At 37.4% G+C, this 22,552-nt stretch overlaps 1 protein-coding gene across 1 annotated transcript in view; it reads right to left on the bottom strand.

Annotated features, from left to right (window-relative positions):
• Positions 1-11,512: 11,512 nt before the first annotated feature.
• IRAK1BP1 (interleukin 1 receptor associated kinase 1 binding protein 1) overlaps positions 11,513-22,552 on the bottom strand; it is a 41,317-nt gene continuing 30,277 nt past the window's right edge. Inside the window, exons 3-4 of the mRNA XM_089921759.1 lie at positions 16,497-16,627; positions 11,513-16,389 (exon numbers count right to left, since the gene is read on the bottom strand). Of these exons, the coding sequence (XP_089777885.1) occupies positions 16,119-16,389; positions 16,497-16,627 (402 nt within the window). The 3' untranslated portion in view covers positions 11,513-16,118. The remainder of the gene's footprint in view (positions 16,390-16,496; positions 16,628-22,552) is intronic.

Below are 22,552 nucleotides of genomic sequence, written 5' to 3'. Positions count from 1 at the left end.
AAGTTTCTTTTCATTTAGAAGAATGGTTAAAATGTCTTATATTACAAATGAAATTTTATTTGGGGACATTTCATATGACTCAGGCTTTTTGGCATAGTATATATTGTTACAGTTACAAATATAGATTTTAACTTTTGTCACTAAGGAGCAGCTGGAAAATGTCAAAAGACACAAGGTTATGTCATCTGCTCACTTCCTATTTACTTCTCCCTATTTTACTTACTATTTTACCTAATGTCAGTTTTTTTCCCCCCAAAATCTAAGAAATGCTATTTTTTTACTCGTTTGACAGAAATCATTGAAATATTGCTAGAAAAAAGAAGGGGCCATTTCATTTAACTAAGTCTTAGTCATTCTCATCACTTTTTTGATCTATTTTATCTTTAAACGCTATTTTATTTTTTATTTTAAATTCTTTTATTTTCCCCCAGACTTATTAAAGTATAATTAACAAATAAAAATTGTATATATTTAAGGTGTACAGCATGATAGTTTGATATGCACGCTGTGAAATGATTACCGCAAATTTGCTCATACATCCATCACCTCACGTAATTATCTTTTTCTTTCTTTGTTTTTGGTGTGAGAACAGTAAAGATCTACTCTCTTAGCAAATTTCAAGTATACAACACAATATTATTAAGTAGAATCACCATGCTGTACGTGAGATCCCCAGAACTTATTCATCTCATAAATGAAAGTTTGTACCCTTTGACCACCCTCTCCCCATTCCCACCTCCTCCCCAGCTCCTGGAAACCACCACTCGACTGTCTTGAGTTTGACTTTTTTAGATTCCACATATAATAAGTGAGATCATACGGTATTTATCTTTCTTCCTCTGTCTTATTTCACTTAGCATAATGTCCGCCAGTTTCATCCATGTTGTCACAAATGGCAGGATTTCCTTCTTTTTGGTGGCTGAATAATATCCCCTTGTATATAGGTACCATATTTGCTTTATCCATTCGTTGATGGGCACTTGCGCTGTTTCCGTATCTTGGCTATTGTGAATAATACTGCAATTAACATGGGGAGGTGCAGATATCTCTTTGAGATAATAATTTCATTTCCTTTGGATATATACCCAGAAGTGGGATCTCTGGATCACGTGGTAGTTCTGTTTTTAATTTTTTGAGGAAGCTCCATACTGCTAAACTCTATTTTAAAGATGCAATCACCTCCATAGTAATAACAGTTGTGCCATCAATCATGTTTCACAGTCCATTGTATACCAGTTGTATAATGTGCTTATATAGCATGCATATACATGTGCTTGTAGAGGCATTGTGGGTTATAAACATCCAAATATCTGTGAAATAAATTGCATATACTGTATGCAAGTGTATACATGGATATCACATTGTTGTTTAACAAATAAGGAGCCTGAGTACTCTCTCATATCTTTTATTCCTACATTTTTGGTGGCTGCTTTCTTCCTACGTTCTTTGGCTGTTTCTTCATACGACTGTAATTTTGTAATACTTCCAAGATTTACTCATATTTTACACAAGGTATACTTCATTCATTTCCACTTATGTATAATATTTATTGTGTGAACATCACAATTGAACCATTCTGTTTGCCATTAGACATGGTGGTTGTTTCCAGCCTTTTGTTGTTATTAACAACCCTGCTATGGACATCATTTCCTGTGTTTGCTTTTGTCCCTTGACAACCCATCCCCTGCACTGTTGCTGGTGGTGTGTGTGTGTGTGTGTGTGTGTGTGTTCAGTAAATCCAATTCTGATGTTACTCTTTCACTTAAAAATCCTTCAACCTAGAGGCTTAGCAGAACCACCTGAAATAATATTCCAGATGACCTGGAATGATCTCGAGATAACTCCAGTAACTGAAGCAATTCCTTTTAAGGATAAACATCAAAGATCGACGTTGCTCAGGTTGCTACTCCTCTTTCTTTCTGGCAGCGGAACCTACCCTGTCCCTTTGTACTCTGGCACTACAGATGCTCTAAATCTGATCAGAGGTGAAAATGAATCTCTTATCACCAAAGTTTTCCAGGAAGAATCAAAAGGAAATCTTTCTTTGGGAGGCTGTCCCAGAAAAAGCTACGATGGTGAAAAGAGCCCAGGGGAGTCAGATGTTCCTCGTCTGGAACATGCACTGCCATTTATGAACTGTAAAGTCACTCGACTTTCTGGATCTCTTTGCACATCTAAAAACAAGGCAGTTACGAGTTCTGAATGGCCCTGCCTTCTAGACTGGTGTAGAGGATCAAATAAAACCTCCATTCATTCCACAAACACCTACTGTGTCTCAGTCACTGTGCTAGGTCCAGAAGCATGGATGGCCCCCTTGTCCTAAAAGACCTCACAAGCCACACAGTGATTCTCAATCATGGCTGCATACGGGAATCACCGGGAGTGTAAGTTTAAAAAATATGGATGCCTGAGTCCCCTACATCCTGGCCATGCGAGATGAGACACATTTTTTAAGCTCTTAGCCTATGCTGCATGTGTATGATGGGAATAACAGAAGCCACTTCATAGGGTGGTTGTAAGTATTAAATAATTCGTAACACCTGCTTAGCCCCGTGCCTGGTACAAAGTAGCAGGTGATGAACTGCTGGGAGTGGGGTGGGGAAAACCGGTAACTACGTAGCTGGAGTAGTGATGTTTGCTACAATGGAGAGAAACATGCAGGTGCTCTGAGGGTCATCTCACTCTGCTGGCTGGGATGGCAGTCCTGGAGGATGTGATGTCAGAGGCGACTTTTTAACACAAAGGTGAGTAAATTAGCCAGATAAGCCTGGTAGGCATTGGGGGTGGGGAACATCGCAGAGAAGGAGTCTGGAATTCTTCTGGAGCGCGCGAGGAGAAGGAGGGGTGAGATTGCGGAGAGCACAGGGGTCAGATCTTGAGGGGCCTTGAAACCACGCAAGGGGGGTGGCCTTTAATGCTGCTGGCCACCAGGAGCCACCAAAAGGTTTTAAGCTGGGAAGAAGGCGATCAGGGTCGCGTTTACGTTGGGTCACTGCATCCTGGCGTGGCTTTGCGGTGATTTGAGACGGGAGGAGGGTGATCAGTAGGGACGGTGGCCTGGGATCAGGCAGCTGCAATAGAAACGGAGTAAAAGGCCTGAGAAGAAAGGGCGAAAAAGAGGTAAAAACCACGGCCCTTGCCGGCGTTAGGAGGGTGAAGGGTGCGGAGGACACGAAGGCCATCCTGACCTTTTGCGCGAACAGTGGGCAAAGCAGGGAAATGGCACGGCCTAGGGCTGGGGGTCTCAGCACGAGACGGGGGCTCTGGGTGGACTACAGCAGATCCCGCCGAGGGCCGGTGAGTCTGAAACGCCGGAGGCCTGCAGGCCGAGGTCGCGCTGGCGCGGCGCCTGGGACCGCGAACGACCGGGCGGAGCGCTCCCAGCGCAGCGCGCCCCCCGCAGCCCTGCCCACAGAGCGCCCGCTCGGGGAGCCGACCGCGGGGACGGAGCGCGTCGCCCCGGGGGCTGATCCCAGCCCGGGAGGGGGCTCTCCCGGCGCGCCGGCCGGGATCCCGGCTTCCCCGGGGAACAGGCCCGCGCCGCTCCGTGTGGATGGAGAGCCCGCGTCGCAGCGCGGCGACGCCTGAGCCTCCGCTCCGGGACTGCTGGACGGTAACTGGATTGAGGCGGAACCAGGGCGAGGGCGGCTCCTTCTCCTTCGCCTTGCGTCATTTTAGGTGTTTTGGGGTCGAGGAAGAAGGACCTGGGGGAGGGCGAGTGTTTGTCGAGGTTAGTTTTGGTTTGGTTTGTCCTTTGTCGTCTGCATCTTTCTCTCTTTTGTTTGATGTCATGTTTCCTCCTTTGCTATCACCCATTCTTCACTTTCTTTAGGTATCTTGGAGCTGTTACACAACCTGTCTACCCCTGTATATTTATGATTCTTCAAACAGTAACTATTGACTTTACCAGAAGTGGATTTTTTTTTTTTCTGTCAAATGTTGTCACCAAACTAACTAGTTTACGTGAATAGTTTACTCAGGCGATTATGTTCTGATGCTGATTCACGAGCTAAATTCTGGGATTTGTATTTCTCTAGAATGTTCCATAATGCCCGGGAGTGTGGTAGGCACACAGTTGCCTTTCAATATATTCTTGATAATCTGTCACTTTTTAAGATTCATAATGTAATTCTTTTGTTTTTTTATTTATCTCAAAAGATTCTGTGTTCTGACTCAACACACCATTTTACCTTAGAAGTTTTCAACACTTTTTAATGAAAATCTTTTATATTCCTTCGCATGCACTCATATGCAGCAGCTAGCGATTGAGATAATGAAGTTAAGTTGGTTTAACAAACCTATCTCAACGAATAAGTGAAGGTCATTTTAATTGATCTGTCACTTTTGTATGCAGAGAGAAAGCAGTATCCTCTTCTCATTCCTCTTGTGACCTGATTAGAAAGCCCCCCCACCCCCAAGCATGCCCTCATTCCCTCTCACAGATCCTGCCCTGCCTCCTAACTAGCAACACCAGTTTCTCGCATTATGGTCTAGCAACCCCTCTCCCGAGAAACTCCTCAGGCCCATCCTTAGTAGCACTTGAATAAATGTCAAGGTCTGGGCACCTGGCTTTTCAGCCTGCCTTTCAGACTCTGCATGTCCATCCTTTGTGACCCACCCAAGCCTTCGCATTCTTTTCGTTCTCTTCTCTTGTGTTGTTACTGGAAACAGCATGCAGTAATGGAAAGATGCCATTTCAAACAACCATATTATGAAAAAGAGCAAACACATAGAAATAACATCAAACATCTGGTATTTAAATTTCCAAATGTCTCCCGCTCTAGTTTTGTTTAGTTTGTTTGAATCAGGATCCAAATAAGCTCCAAATAATTGGTTAATATATCTTAAGTAATTCCTAAGTTCCCCTCCATCTGGACTTCATCTCAGCCTCTGGACCACTTTCTGCCGTTACTGAAGTAAATTATTACCTTTTTAAGGACCTTTTCCTAGAGGGTGAAATGGACTCACCAGTGATGTCTGGACTTAGAGTTGTGGAATTCCTCGGCATTTTGTATGCCTTTAAGAGCCCAGCATTTTGGCTTGGAATCAGAAAGTGGAAGAGAGCATACAGAGACAAAACTCATTCAGCGGCATCCTTGATGTACTTGAAAAACATACACATGTGGGACTTCCCTGGTGGTCCAGTGGTTAAGAACCCGCCTTCCAATGGAGGGGACGCGGGTTCAACCTCTGGTCGGGGACCTACGATCCCGTATGCCAAGGGGCAACTAAGCCCGCGCGATTTATAGCCTGAGCATCACAACTAAGACCCGATGCAGCCAAGTAAATAAAAACAAAACACACACACACACACACACACACACACACACACAGTGGATTTGCTGCGAGAAGCTAGGTTAGAATCTTTACATTGCAGGGATGTGCAACCCCTCAGCCAATGTGTTACTTGACTGCTTTCCCTTCTTAAGTCAGTAGTTTTCCTCTTCTTCAATATACACTTTTCCCTCTTCCCATTTCATACTTTCTCTCTCGTCCCCAAACTGGCCTTCATGCTATCATTCTTTCTAATTTTCTACTAATGCTCTAATACCAAAGACTGGCTGACCACTCATCAGAGATGCTGTAGAAGAAGTTTGGGTTTAGGTAGAAAGTGGACCCAGATTTGACCTCTATGGTCCAGCTCTAGAGTGCAGGTAAATCAGGAAACAAACCTGATGCTGGGAAAGAAATTGAAAGGAAGAAAAACCAGTCAGACCTCTGCCGGTGAAGAGTCAGCAGATGGCGGCTTAAAAATTTAGTGCACATTGTTTCTGCCCCACGACGTGTCTAAATCCAGAAGTTCTTCTGGTAGATGTACACACTGCAGTGGTAATGTAGGCACCTGCATTACACTGATCAACAACAAGTGCTAGCTAACTCAGACTGAGAATAGCCCAATTCAGCAAAGAAGTCCAAATTAGGCTATCTCAATATTTTTTTTTCTGTATGTGTGTGTTCTACACATATACAAAATAAACATTCTCAGTGCCAACTTCTAAACTTTTATTGTTTTAACTGTGGATTAAATTGGTCTTAGGAATTTCAAGTTACCCTTAAGAAAGGATATTCTTTTCCTACTGAAGGAAGCTTTTCTTGCAGTCTAAGATTTCTCTTTAAGCTACTTTTACCAAGTTTATCAAGTGAGCTTTTATCTGGGCTCACAAATGTAAGAAACCTGTTAAATGAACCCAAGTTTTGTGGAAAGTCGGGTGCTTGAATTAGGGGAAATAAATTATGCTATTTATCATTCATTTTAAGAAGAGTAGTTGTAGCTGGGAAGAAACCTAATGACCTGGTAATGCTTCTAGTTAGCTTTCAATCCAATACCCCAAAATAAAAAGTAGTAAGTTATTGAGTTCAGAGGTGGTAATTAAAAAACCTCTAGTGTTTCATATGTAAATCTTGCTAAAGGAGTTTGCACAGTGAAGGTGAATGAACATATTTTTCTTTTTGCCTGATATACTACATAGAGAAGCATCCTGGCAGACTTCTCACGGTGGAGATTCCTGAAGATGGTGTACTGATGGTTCTGTAGGCTGAACGCCTCTAGAAACTCTACTGACTCAGGTATGCCAAGGGTCCTGCTTAGAGTCTTCAAGGAATCAAAGGGTTGTACTGTACTGTAATTCTTGTATTTTCTTTCATCCTTAAAAAAAATAGCTACCGTCCTTCAGGGGAGAACTTTACACATCATTTAAGATAATATTTTGGGATTGTGGGAGCAGAAAATGGGTTACTCAATGTAGTGTCTTTTGGCAAATAAAAGATATTAAACAACATGTGCACAAAAGTGTTGAAAAGTAAAGTCCAAGAATAGAAATCCCTTAACACAATGATATAGTCATCCTTCTGTAAATATTAAAAAAAAACAAAAATGAATAAAGATCAGTACGCATTCTCCTTTTGTAGTGGAAGCTCCGTAATTAAATCTTCCCTCCTTATCTTTTTCTTGGAGGGGGGGATTGGGAGGGTGGCTCAATAAATTATAACACTACCTCTACTTATTGAGATTAGCACGGTACTTTTCAATAACATTTGGTTGATAAGAATACTTGAAAATTGCAATTAGCTTTAAGAACAAACAGGAACTCTTCTTAAAATCTTTTTAGAAAACTAGCTTGAGCACGGATGGGCAAATGGGGGCTCAAAACAATTTTGGAGAAAAATAAAGTCAGGTGGTTACCTTGGATGACAAAGTGTAACTTCTGAAAAGTATTTACTTTTTAGCTTTATCTCAAGGAAAATGAAGCAAGACTATGAGGGTAATGGGAACATGATCTTAGTCTGTTCTTTGCCCACTTTCACATATCATTTCCCTATATAGTTGGAAAAGAAACCAGATTATTTAGTAAAAAAAGAATATTTAGCATTCCATATACTCGAGGGTAGTTTATTGCAGCATACATGTCTTACTCTCAGCTTTTTATTGGTGTATACTCTCCTTACCTTTTGGGGGAAAGAAATTACTGAGTTACTCTCCCTATTTCAGACAGATCCTGTATGTCACATCAGTGAGGGCTGAGGTGGGGGATTGCAGTCAGTTTTTTGGCCTCGCCAAATCTGGATTTTACCCTGAGTTTTCTTTTGCTTTCTTTTTTTTTTTTTTTTTTTTGTAGTTTTGTGAACTCTTGGGACATCAGAGAACTGTAGTAAAATATTATTATAAAATCACATATCAATGCTGAATATTGGTATATAAGACTTTAGAATTCCTTTTTACTATTAGCTCAATTTTGACCCTACAGGGTGAAAAGCTCCACAGTATTCCAGAGGTGACTGATTGCCCCATAAGGTATATTACACTTTTTAAAAATAGTGTGCTCATAAAAGTTTTTTCTAAACAATAAATTTTGTCTGATGTATATTCCTTTTAAACATGTACAAAATGAGAAAAAGATCCTTTGTGGAAAAGACAAATTGGCTCTAATGGATAATAAAACTGTAATAAAAATGCAGAAAAAGACTATGTAGCTAGATTATACTTTTCTGATTAAAAAATTACATTCTTAAGATAAAATAACCTATAGTTCTGACACCTGATTTCTCACACAACAGAAAACTTACTGGGTATGATATGGACTGTGTGTGTGTGTGTGTGTGTGTGTGTGTGTGTTTTATGTATTTTAATACTCTTGTTTCATGGAAGAGGTCTATTTTCTCTAACTTTTACACAGATAAACTCAACATGGTTGGATAAAAGACAAGTTCCTCTCTCAGACATGATAGCTAGACTTAGGTAACAAGAAACGTCATTTGCTATATATTAATATGCGTTATGCCATTTGTTGTTTTAAAAGCATTTTATTTCTTTCTTTTTAAGGCTTTCTGACTGTTGGAATGGTTTTAGATGGTCATCCCAGAGAATGAAGGCATGGATGACTCACATGAAGCGCTGGTTGTTAAAGACAAGGTGGGAGCATTTATAAATCTGCTTTCAAATTTTGCCTAATCTGACTCCTGATTTGCACATACTCTTTCCAAAATATATTTTGAACTACGATGCCGTGTATAAAATAAAGGAAGTTAGGAATGGTCTTTTCTGACCATCTAGAAGATTCACCAGGCTTCTAGTAATCTATGTAAAACTTATTAATTCCATGTTATTCCTGAATAAATATTTTAAAGGCCGGGGAGCTAAGAGTAGGGATAATTACTTCCTATTTAAAAAAAGGAGACAGATTCATTTTTAAAATAAATTTATTTATTTTATTTATTTTTATTTTTGGCTGTGTTGGGTCTTTGTTGCCGTGCGCGGGCTTTCTCTAGTTGCAGCGAGCGGGGGCTACTCTTCGTTGCGGTGCGTGGGCTTCTCATTGGGTGGCTTCTGTTGTTGCAGAGCACGGGCTCTAGGCGCACAGGCTTCAGTAGTTGTGGGACTTGGGCTCAGTAGTTGTGGCTCATGGGCGCTAGAGTGCAGGCTCAGTAGTTATGGGCACACGGGCTCAGTTGCTTTGCGGCATGTGGGATCTTTCCGGGCCAGGGCTCGAACCTGTGTCCCCTGCATTGGCAGGCGGATTCTTAACCACTGCACCACCAGGGAAGCCCCTCATTTTTTAAAAAACTATACTGTTAGTAGTAATAGGGAAGTGGCAAAGGAGCAGTCCCTTTTATTTTGATAATTTATATATCTATGTATCTACATCTATATATACAAATGTTTATAAGATTTTTCAGATAACAGTGTAAAACCATGAATTTAAAAGCATCAAGGCCACTTGAGAATAAGAAGTGTTCTAAAAATAGTAATTGGCATAGGGATATAACTGACCACAGACATCTAGCAAACAGAATGGTTTAAGGGATTCTACAGGTGTAAGAAGATTATCCAAAGTTCATTTCAAACCTTGAAAATAAAAGTCATTTATTTTTGACATTTTCATGCTGTTTCAATACTGATTTTTTTTTTAATGAAAAAGAATGAGAAAAACTGTAAGAAATAATTGTAACTTGACATTTATTCGAACATTTGTCCTGGATTGTTTTAGGCTTGGCTGGAAAGGGGATATATTTTGGACAGGGTATGAAAAAAGAATTATGATGCAGGTAGCAAAATATAACCTAATATAACTGTTATTAAGACTTGATAAAAGTTTTTTTAACACATAATCCACTTTTCCCCAAATAAGTCATGAAAACCTCACCATCCATGATAATTCATCTTCTCAGTGGCAAAAATGAAAAGATGTCAGGCTTTATTTGCGATATGCAGACTCAGTTAAGGGCACCTATGTGCAAGATTTTGGGCTGTTTATCTTGACTATGTATGACTGGAGAGAGAGCATTCATGAGAAATAGCAGTTTGTATGTGAGACAGGGTAGGAAGGGGAGAAGAGTATTCAGAATTCTTTTTTTTTTTTATAGATAAAAACCGAAACAAAACTTTGATTTCTTATATGTTTTATTAATTTCAAGCATTTTAATTTTAGCTTTTGTCCCTTCTTCTTAAATGATGTTGCTTGCAAGTGTAGCATTACAACTACACACATTCCTGATCATGATTTTAAAAAATTCTTTGTATTCAGACTTTACATGTTTCTTTCTAGTCGTCATAAGCTCTGGCAGGTAGCAGGCTGCAAACTGCAAACTAAGCATTGAAGGAACTGCCTCCACATATACTTCTGGGAGTGATATGACAGCCTCTATCATGCCTGCTATCTTCCAAGAAGTTCATTATTCTCTCAACCCCCATATTCCTTTCTGAACACATAGAGAAGCAGTAGTTGGGTGGCTCTATAGACACTGCTGGGGTTTCTGCTCTTCTTGCCGTCAGGGCTGCGGTGGTGGAGTGAGGGTTAGAATCTCTCCAAGTCTCAGAGCTGCAGGTGTTCTCATACTTATTCAGTCGTGTGGTTATTGCAGGGTTATGTTTCCAGAGTTGTCACCAAATAATATGAAAAACCATTAGTTAATATTGGACAATGAAATGTCTAATCATTTGGATAAACATGTCTAAAGTGTTGGATTTAATGTTAGTGAGATCATCAATTCTCTATTTATTCAAATGAACAGTTGAATATTTTATTTATTTACTAAAATAAGTTTTATTTATTTATTTGGGTGCACTGGGTCTTAGTTGCAGCATGAGGGATCTTCGTTGCCGTGTGCGGGATCCTCATTGCAGCATGCGAGATCTTTTAGTTGCAGCATGCATGATCTTTTTAGTTGCACATGCAGGATCTTTAGTTGCAGCATGTGTGATCTTTTAGTTGTGGCATGCGGGATCTTTTAGTTGCAGCATGCAGGATCTTTAGTTGCAGCATGCGGAATCTTTAGTTGCAGCATGAGAACTCTTAGTTGTGGCATATGGGATCTAGTTCCCTGGCCAGGGATAGAACCCGGGTCCCCTGCATTGGGAGTGTGGAGTGTTAGCCACTGGACCACCAAGGAAGTCCCTGAATACTTTAAATGAATGTAACGTTTAAGAGTAGTAACATTTGGGGATGCTATGAATTCTCAACATTCCTACAGAATGAAACAAATATAGTCATTCCTCAAATATATGCCGATCTCTGTGGTTTGCAAAATTTTCAAAGGTTTCACCTACATATTCATAATGGATTCTTTGCAGAACACATCAGTCTACATCACTGCATCTTTATCATTTTAGGAATAGGTACATTGAAGAAGAAATCTGTGCTTTCCTTGCAGGTATTGAGCTAGTGGAACATTTGCTATATTAAAATAATTTTGTATTGTATTTGATTGACATTCAACTTTAAGTTAATTATACCTCACCTCCTACTCCAATATAGAATGTAATACTTTAGACCTTTCATCATTAGTTTAGCATAAACTAAGAAAAATTTTCTTTTGATGCTATTTACTTACTTGGGCTAGACTTGATTTATCTGAATCATTACACTCACTCTTTTTTTTTTTAAACATCTTTATTGGAGTATAATTGCTTTACAATCGTGTGTTAGTTTCTGCTTTATAACAAAGTGAATCAGTTATACATATACACATGTTCCCATATCTCTTCCCTCCTGCGTCTCCCTCCCTCCCACCCTCCCTGTCCCACTACAATAAACATGGCTGATTTGGTAAAAAGAAAAAGCATAAAAACTGTTTTTGTATGAGATAAAAATTCATTATTGCTATCAACCTTCTAAAATAGGTTTTGAAAGTAAAATTAATGGAAACATTCAATTTAAGCATCCGTTTATTAGAAGTTGTAAGTTAACTGAATTTATTAGATGCAGTTTTACAGCGGTTGCAGTCAGAATTTCAAAGAAAGCAACTTTCCCTGAGAGTTTGTCATGGCCTGTTGGTGAGCAATGTGTGGCACAAGTATAATCACTCTCAGTGGTGACAGGAGGGTAGGGCAAAGGTCCTCACTTAGAGCTGATCCAGTAGAAAATATGCCAACACAGCATGAACTCCATGTGGTAACTGGTCACTGAGAAGACCCTCCGCGGAAGAAAATTGAACAGGATGGTCACCAACAAGGCATCTTTGCCTTAAGTTTTGCTAATGTTGCTTGTCTGGGAGAAAGGTGGTTATGTAAATAAAAACAGCGAACTAGAGCCAAACAACAACAGAAAACAAAAAAACAGCCCATAGCACACTCTCAGGGAAAGTTGCTTTTGAAATTCTGACTGCAACCACTATAAAACCGCATCTAATAAATTCAGTTAAAACTTTTAATAAATAGATGTTTAAATTGAATTTGTTTCCATTACCATTAATTTTCAAAGCCTGTTATAGAAAATCATATTTGTACTTGACTCTGGAATCAGTGCCCTGCATTTCCCTTCCCCATGTCCATGTGTACCAACATTGAGGTACTCCGCTATAAATGCTATCCTTCTGATTTGGGAATAAAGCAGAATCACTGACAACCAGCTTTTCCTCTGCTTAGCCTTTTATTAGCCAGGTACTAGGAAATGTTTAAGACATAGCCCTACCCTTGAGGAGTTCATAGTCTTGTATAGAAACTGATGAAGAATTAGGATGTAATGAATGTGATTAGTGTAGATTTTTCTGTTTGAAGTATTGGAACTATTTACCTGTTTTTGGGTCTTTTGTGCAAAATCGTTTGTAGAAGGGAAGGAGCAGAGAGGATGACAGAATCTCTGTATTTAAAAAAATGGACACACACGCACACCCCCCCCACTGCCACCAGATGGCAACGTGATATTTGGAGGATTTTTTCTAAAATTCAGGGATCACTGCCTTGTTTCAGGATCATTTAGATTAGTACTTTCTCCTGCCACCTAGGCTTTTAATCTCTTAGTGTGGAAACTGATTTTAGTTTTTGGTTCACTTATTTGCCTTACTAATTGTATCAAGCATATGAAACCCTGATAAATCAAACTCTGTGTAGCAAATAATATGTTTTTGATGAGCTGTTTTGTTTTTTCACTGTTACGACAGTACCAACTTACATCTGAAGTCCAAAGCCAGCATTTGCTCATTCTGAGGTGGGACTGGTGAGCATCCATAAGTGGCATGGCTATTTGGGAGTACTTTTGGTTGGGACACTGAAGCCAGGGCTCCAGAGAATATCCCCCTGCTAAACAGGTTATAAAAGGATGTTATTCTTTTTAATAAGATAGTACAAATAATTCCTCTTGAAAAGTATCTATTACCTCACCCTGAGAAGCGTTTGACTTGGATAAGCCACTGTTAATTCTAGTCTTTTAACGTAACTGAACATGTTAAAGTGATTTAGGCCACAGGAGATTTTATGGCTATTAGAAACTATTTGGCTGCAAATATAATATGAATAAAATAATAAATGTTTTTTATTTTGATTAAACCGATTTATATAGTTTTTTTCTGGAATGAATCATAATACATTTGTCTTCCACAAAATTTTGTAATGTAGATAATATGTTAACTCCCACTTTTGACCTCATAATTCATGTTTTTATTGTTTGTAGGCCAGTGAGAAGAATTCCTCATTATCAAATTCTCATCAACAAGTCTGACAGAATTTGCGTCTCCTAAACCTACATTTCCAAGGAGGTCATAACAATATTTATGGAATATGAGGCACAGAATCTTAAGTTAAAAAATATTTTTCCAGGTCTCATTTGCATTGAACTCAAATTAACTGTCAAATAAGAATACTGATATAAGTAAGGTAAATACTACAAAAAATGTAATCTTTAGCATGTAGCTGAATGGAATCCTAAATTTTATCAGTAATATTCAGAAACCTTATTTTAATAGTATTTCCTTCTAAAAAGGAGCTTGGAACATAGTGGGTTTGTTTCAAATATCCTAATTAGAAAGAAATTTTCTTTCAGAAAACAGCAATTGCAATTTTTTGCTTTCTTGAAAGATTTTCTTTAAAAAGGGGTTCAGAAGAAAGAAATTGTCAGGATTAAGGATTAAGTTCGGGATAGGTTTATTCTAGCAGGCTTTGTGGCACAGGTCCCCTAAGTAATTCATTGTGATACTCCAGTATCTGCCATGTGTCAGAAATTAACTTGCCATTAACTGACAACTAAATTTGATACCCTTAGTCTTAAAGTACACAGGATGTCATACATAAACCAGTCCAATCTTTGAAGGATTACTTCTCTTAGATGCTCTACAGAATTGTAGGACTGTCCATTTTATAGGATTTTTTTTTGAGGCAACATCTTTAAAAATGCCTGTAAATTCTAAAAAGTGTTTGCTAACTTAAAATTTGTTTTTAGGTATTTATTGCTAAGTTGAAAACCTTCTTTACCAAATGTGATGGAACCAAAGACACAACGAAGCCATGGCTAAGAAAAATCAGCCCCCGTGATTAAATTTTATTGAGTATGAACAATTTTTTTCTTGATGTACAGACTCAATAGTACTTTTCTACCCAACTGGATAAATAAAAGCTAAAATATAATTTATTTAACTCTTTTTGGAAATAAAACTTCAACATACCTTAAACTGGTTTTCTGATAAGTTTATTTTTAATATGACTATTTAAAAATTCATCTTAATGATAGATTTGGAAAAGCCAACTTTTACTTGGGTTGACAATAATCAAAGAATGCAGCTGGTATAGTGGCTACCATTTACCAAGTAACTGCTATGTGCTAGGCATTATTCTTGTGGTCTTACAGTTATCAACTTTAATCCTTATAGTAACACTGCAGGGTAGGTATTATTAGCCTCATTTCATTGGTGAGGAAAGAGAAGCTTAAAGAAATTAAAGTGCCTTGCCAAGTTTCTATAACCAGTACATTGCTCAGCAGATATTTGAGAGCCTACTCTGCGTTGGCCCTGTCACTATGCTAAGACTGAGAATGCAGCTGTGAATGAGAAGGACAAAATCTCCATTCCAAAGGAGCTTACATTCTAGTAGTAAAATCAGGATTTTAAAATAGCGGTGTTGGATTCTAAAATTTTTCTTCTTAGCTTCCACACTCCTTCCCACCAAGGATACTACAGAAGAGATAGATTAAGCGGTTTTAGTGCCACTTAAGAAAGTGGGTGGGGATGAAAACTACATACTGGAATACGTTATAGGAAAGAAACATTGGTATATGAGTGTCAAGCTCTATCAAAGGAAAAACCCTAGGGCTTAGCTGTATGGCAGGGAATGGAAAGCCTGTGCTGCATAACAGACTTGGCTTAGGTAGACACACCTGCAGATGGTGTATAATGCAATAGCAATGATATGTACTTGCTCAGATAGCCTTAAGGATCAGTATTTTCTCAGTGTATGGCCCTGCACTGTCCAACACGGTAGCCATTACCTACTTATGGCTTTCGAGTCCTTGAAGTGTGGCTAGTGCAACTAAGGAACTGAATTTTAAATTAAAAAAACATTTTTAATTTAAAAACTGACACGTGATCCAGTTACTAGATCTTTCAAGAATGTCTGGAACAACTGGGTGTGTGAATCTATTTTTTCCACCTATATTTTAAGAAACTTAAATACAGATCAAGTATTTCTGATGAAAATTTAGCATCTGAATTGAGATGTGCTGTAATATAAAATACACACTGGATTTTGAAAACTTAGTATAAAAAAGAATATACAATATCCATTAATTATTTTAAGAATAATTACATGCTGAAATGATAATATTTTGGATATACTGGGTTAAATAAAATATTAAAATTAGCTTCAACTGTTTTTCACTTTTTAAAAAATGTATCTACTAGGAAATTTTAAATTACATATATGGATTGCATTATATATATTTGTACTGGAGAGTGCTGGTATAATCAAAGGAGCCCTAGTGAAAAGAGTCTGGTCCATATATTATTTTTATTTCTGTCATCAAAATATTTTCTTAGTATATCTCATTACCCTTTTATCAAAAGTTATGTATTGCTCATCATTCTTTCTATGAATGTTAAGAATCATGTTAATAACTGTGTCAATATTTTGTCCTGTAGTAGGAATATAAAATTTACACATACACTTATATGAACTGTCACTATGCAAGTGTGCACATATAACACATTTATTCCCAAAGAGTATTTCCCATAGTAAGTTTTCAAAAACAGAAAGTAAACATAAGTATTCTGTGGAACTATATTCAAGGATTGACAGGCTTGGGGGAGAAACACTTTATATACTACACAATATACATATATTCAGGACAAAAGCAAACATTATAAAAAGTATAAAAATAGACAAAAAGATACAAACACAGTATATTTTGGTCAGAATTTCAGATATGTTTTTTTTTCTTCTCTCTCCCCTTTACTTCAAAAGTTATAAATACTTTGGAAGCAGCATGTATTGTTGCACTTTTGATTTTTTGTTGTACAGTTAACGAACCTGAGAGTCTGGATGACTGGTGATCATCTATTTGGCCTTCCCATTCTTTCATTTCTTCTTCTTTGATTAATAAAGGTTTTCCTAGAGTTTGGCCAACAAGATTACAGACTTCTTGAGCTTTGCGCCATGCATTTTCTACAGCAACGACACAGGCTTGCCGTCTTAGGAATTAAATGCAGAGATTATTAATACGACAGTCAACAAACCGCAGCACTGAATAGTTTTGTTTAATTGGTTGATAATTAATTTAAAGACGTGCTTAACTTACCGAAGATTCTCAATAGAACCTGGAGTATGATAGAACTGGGGTTGGCTGATGACAACAGCGCTATCTAGCTTTTCAACAAGAAAGTTACAAATATTTTGCATTTTTCCAAATTCAGTAAATGTAATGCAGACCTATAAATGAAATGACAATTGAAATTATTTTCATGTCTGATGCTTTATTTCAAATCTTTCTCTAAATGTGAGTTAAAAAAAGTAAAGCCAGGTTACAATGAGGTCATTTTATAGTATGTAACAGATATGAAAGACCTACTTGGTACTTATAACAAAATTTTGTTATTAAATTTATTTTTGCTTATTAATTTTGTAATTTATCTAATGTTGACTTGAACATTTAAAACTTCATTTTAAATCAGTCAGAGACTTTTTATGAAAGAGAACTGGAGGGTTTCCCCTTCAACTTTATTATTCAGCTAAATTCTAACCCTGATAAATGTTTCATGACTCTTTAGTCATCTATGCCATTAGTTAGCTTCCTGATTAGCAGTAATTACTTCATACTTCACTGCTGTCATTTGAGGTATGTTTCTTCTTCCAAAAGTTATTTTCAGATCTATATGCAGAAGTTCATCTCTTTCACTATGTCCTCTGCCTTTAAATATGTGGAAGCAGCAAAGAGAAAGAGAGGGATGAGGTAACCTCCTGAGTCATCTTATACACTGAAGAACAGTTGCCTTTAATCATAAATGTTATCCAGGGAAGACTGATGTTCTATCTGGTTTCAATACTAAGTGAATAATGTCTTTTATAATCAGTTTGTCAATTTCTTTTTTTTTTTTTTTTTAAAGCTGACTGGGATTTTGAGTGGGATTGCAATGACTCTAAATATAGATTAAGGAAGACCTGATACCTTAATGATACTGAGTCTTCCAAATCAGGAACAAGGTATGTTTCTTCATTTATTTAGGTCTTCTTTAATTTCTCTTAGCAATATTTTGTAGTTTTCAGCATACACAGTTAAAAGATCAGATTTATCCCTAGGTATGTTATATTTTTGATGTTTATTACCATTAGATTTTCTACATTGATGGTCATGCTGTCCATGAATAAAGACAGTTTACTTCTTACTTTCCAGTATGGATGCCTTTTATTTCTTTTTCATGCCTCAGTGCACTGGCTAGAACTTCAAGTACAATGTGGGATAGAAGTTGTGAGAGTAGATACGTTTGTCTTGTTCCTGATCTTAGGCACAAAGCAATCAGTGTTTCATCAATAAATATGATGGTAACTGTAGATTTTTCATAGGTTCCCTTCGTCATTTTGAGGAAGTTTCCTACTATTTCTAGTTTGCTGAGAATTTTTATTAGGAATGGATGTTGGACTTTGTTAAATGTTTTTCTTCATCTACTGAGATCATCATATGTTTCTTTCTTGTTAATATGATAAACTAGATTGACCAGTTTTTGAATGTTGAACCAACCTTTTATTCCAGGGATGAACCATACTTGGTCATTATATATTATCCTTTTTATATATCACTGGATTTGATTTGCTAAAGTTTTGTTTATAATTTCTGCACATAAGTTTATGATGGACACTGGTCTGTAGTTTTCTTTGCTTGTAATGTCCCCCTGCCCTTCCCCCCTCCCCCACCGGTTTTGTTATCTTCTGGTTCCAAATAATGAGTTGGAAAGCATTCCAGCTTCTTCATTTTCTGGAAAGGTTTGTACAGAATTGGCATAAATTCTCCCTTAAATGTATGCACTTTTTAATTTCTCTTTTAACTTCTCCTTTGACCCATGGGTTATTGAGAAGTATGTTATTTAAATTTCAAATATTTCAGTTCTATCATTTTTGCTTTAAGTATTTTGAAGCTTTAATATTAAATGTATAAGTGTTTAAGACTGTTATAGTCTTGATTGACCCATTTATCATTATAAAATCATCTTTATCTGGGTAATACTCTTTGCTTTGAAATCTACTCTGTCTGATATTATCATAGCCACTACAACTTTCTTTTGGTTATTGTTAGCATGGTATATCTTTATGCACCCCTTCGATTTTTTTTTTTTTTTTTGCAGTACGTGGGCCTCTCACTGTTGTGGCCTCTCCCGTTGCGGAGCACAGGCTCCGGATGTGCAGGCCCAGCGGCCATGGCTCACGGGCCCAGCCGCTCCGCGGCATGTGGGATCTTCCCGGACCAGGGCACGAACCCGTGTCCCCTGCATTGGCAGGCAGACTCTCAACCACTGCGCCACCAGGGAAGCCCTGGTTTTTTTTAAAGGCAGGTTTATTAAGGCATAACTTATAGAGAGCAAAATACACTCCTTTTAGTATACGTTCTATGAATTTTGACAGATGCATTTACTCATGTAGCTACCATTATGATCAGTCCCATCAACTTCCTCAAATTCCCCTGTGCTCCCCACATCCCAGCCCCTGAAAGCCACAGATCTGTTTTTTTTTAAATAGTTGCAATTAATTTTTTTAATTTAATTTTTTATTTTTTGGACAATTTAAAAGGTTACTTTCCATTTACAGTTACTACAAAATATTGGCTCTATTCCTTGTGTTGTAAGTCTATGTCCTTGAGCCTATCTTATACCCAATAGTCTGTACCTTCCACTCTCCCACTCCTATATTGCCTCTGCCCCCCAACACTGCTAACCATTAGTTTGTTCTCTACATCTGTGAGTCTGCTTCTTTTTTGTTTTATTCACTAGCTTTTTATATTTTTTAGACTTCACATGTAAGTGATATACAGTATGTCTTTCTTTGTCTGACTTATTTCACTTAGCATAATGCCCTCCAAGTCCATCCATGTTGCTGCAAATGGCAAAATTTCATTCTTTTTTATGGCTCAGCAGTATTCCATTGTGTACACACACACACACACACACACACACACACACACACACACATACACATATATATATACACCATAGCTTCTTTATTCACTCATCTGTTGATGGACACTTAGGTTGCTTCCGTATCTTGGCAGTTACAAATAATGCTGGATGAACACTGGGATGCATGTATCTTTTTGAATTAGTGTTTTTGTTTTTTCCAGATATATACCCAGGAGTGGAACTGCTAGGTAATATGGTAGTTTTATCATTTGCAAATATTTTCTCCCATTCAGTAGGTTGTCTTTTCATTTTGTCAATGGTTACCTTTGCTGTGCAAAAGCTTTTAAGTTTAATTTGGTCTCATTTGTTTATTTTTACCTTTATTTCCTTTACTTTAGGAGACGGATCAAAAAATATTGCTGTGATTTATGTCAAAGAGTTTTCTGCCTATGTTTTCCTCTAGGAGTTTTATGCTATCCAGTCCTACATTTAGGTCTTTAATCAATTTTGAGTTTATTTTTGTACATGGCGTTAGAGAATGTTCTAATTTCATTCTTTTATATGTAGCTGCCAGTTTTCCCAGCACCACTTATTGAAGAGACTGTCTTTTTTCCACTGTATATTTTTGCCTCCTTTGTTGTAGGTTAATTGACTATAAGTGCAGGGTTAATTTCTGGGCTGTCTATCCTGTTTCATGGATGTGTCTGTTTTTGTGCCAGAGCCATACTATTTTGATTACTGTAGCTTTGTAGTATAGTCTGAAGTCAGGGAGCATGATTCCTCCAGCTCTGTTCCTCATTCTTAAGATTGTTTTGGCTATTAGGGATCTTCTGTGTTTCCATACAAATTTTAAAATTATTTGTTCTAGTTCTGTGAAAAACGCCATTGGTATCCTGATAGGGATTGCATTGAATCTGTAGATTGCCTTGGGTAGTACAGTCATTTTCACAATATTGATTCTTCCAATTCAAGAACAGAGTATAGGTGTTTTTCCTCCTTAGGTAGATTTATTCCTAGGTATTTTATTCTTTTTGATGAGATGGTAAATAGGACTGTTTCCTTAATTCCCCTTTCTGATATGTCATTGTTAGTGTATAGAAATGCAACAGATTTCTGTGTATTAATTTTGTATCCTGTAACTTTACTAAATTAATTGATGAACTCTAGTAGTTTTCTGATGGCATCTTTAGGATTTTCTATGTATAGTATCATGTCATCTGCAAACAGTGACAGTTTTACTTCCTCCTTTCCAACATGGATTCCTTTTATTTCTTTATCTTCTCTGATTGCTGTGGCTAGGGCTTCCAAAACTATGTTGAATAAAAGTGACAAGAGTGGACGTCCTTGTCTTACTCCTGATCTTAGAGGAAATGTTTTCAGCTTTTCACTGTTGAGAATGATGTTAGTGGTGGGTTTGTCATATATGGCCTTTATCATGTTGAGGTATGTTTCCTCTATGCCTGCTTTCTGGAGGGTTTTTAATATAAATGGATGTTGAATTTTATCAAAAGCTTTTCCTGCACCTATTGAGATGATTATGTGGGTTTTATTCTCCAATTCGTTAATGTGGTGTGTCACATGGATTGATTTGCAGATATTGAAAAATCCTTGCATCCCTGGGATAAATTCCACTTGATCATGGTATATGATCTTTTTGATGTACTGTTGGATTCGGTTTGCTAATATTTTGTTGGGGATTTTTGAATTTATGTTAATTAGTGATATTGGCCTGTAATTTTCTTTTTTTGTGTGTGATATCTTTGTCTGGTTTTGGTATCAGAGTGATGCTAGCCTCACAGAATGAGTTCCGAAGTGTTCACTCCTCTGCAATTTTTTGGAATAGTTTCAGAGGACAGGTGTTAACTCTTCTCTAAATGTTTGGTAGAATTCACCTGTGAAGCCACCTGGTCCTGGACTTTTGTTTGTTGTGAGTTTTAAAATTACTGATTCAAGCTCGTTACTGTAATTGGTCTGTTTATATTTTCTATTTCTTCCTGGTTCAGTCTTAGGAGATTGTGCCTTTCTAAGAATTTGTCCATTTCTTCTAGGTTGTCCATTTTATTGGCATATAGTTGTTCACAGTAGTCTCTTATGATCCTTTGTATTTCTGTGGTATCAGTTGTAACTTCTTTTTCATTTCTGATTTTGATTTGGGCCCTCTCCTTTCTTTTCTTGATGAGTGTGGCTAAAGGTTTATCAATTTTATTTATTTTTTCAAAGAACCAGCTTTTAGTTTCATTGATCTTTTCTATTGTTTTCTTCATTTCTATTTCATTTATTCCTGCTCTGATCTTTGTGATTTCTTTCCTTCTACTAACTATGGGTTTTGTTAGTTCTTTTGCTTTAGATGTAAGGTTAGGTTGTTTACTTGAGAGTTTTCTTGTTTACTGAGGTAAGCTTGTATTGCTGTAAACTTCCCTCTTAGAACTGCTTTTGCTGTGTCCCATAAGTTTTGGATTGTCATGTTTTCATTTTCATTTGTCTCTAGGTATATTTTGACTTCCTCTTTGATTTCTTCAGTGATCCACTGCTTGTTTAGTAGCATATTGTTTAACCTCCACGTTTGTGTTTTTTTGCAGTTTTTCTAAATAGTTGATTTCTAGTCGTATAGCATTGTGGTCAGAAAAGATGCCTGATACAATTTCAATTTTCTTAAATTTACTGAGACTTGTTTTGTGGCCTAGCATGTGATTTATCCTGGAGAATGTGCACACGGAACCATGTGCACTTGAAAAGAATGTGTATTTCGCTGCTTTCTACTGGAATGCTCTGTATATATCAATTAAGTCCATTTGGACTAATGTGTTGGAGAGGATATAACAATTGTAAATATATATGCACTCAACATAGGAGTACCTATATATATAAAAGGCAAATACTAACAGACATAAAAGGAGAAATCAATGGTAACACAATAATTGTAGGGGACTTTAAAATCCCACTAACATCAATGGACAGATAATCTAGGCTGAAAATGAATAAGGAAACACAGGCCTTAAATAACACATTGATCTGTTTTTCTAAAACTTTATTTTTTTAGAGAAGTTTTAGGCACACAGCAAAATTGACAGGAAGGAACAGAGGTTTTCCATATATATACCCTTCTACCCCCCACACACATAGTCCCCCCTCACCATAATCAACATTCCCCACCAGACTGGTACATTTGTTACAATATGTGTACCTACTGGGTTGACCAAAAAGTTCTTTCAGGTTTTTCCATAACACCTTTGGCCAACCCAATACACTG

Source organism: Delphinapterus leucas, chromosome 12, assembly GCF_059928025.1.
Source record: "Delphinapterus leucas isolate spDelLeu-1000000601 "Yukka" chromosome 12, BTC_Dleu_Yukka2, whole genome shotgun sequence".
In the NCBI taxonomy this organism is placed as follows: domain Eukaryota; kingdom Metazoa; phylum Chordata; class Mammalia; order Artiodactyla; family Monodontidae; genus Delphinapterus; species Delphinapterus leucas.
The sequence above is the reverse complement of the archived record's forward strand: the minus strand, read 5'-3'. Positions and strand labels throughout refer to the sequence as shown.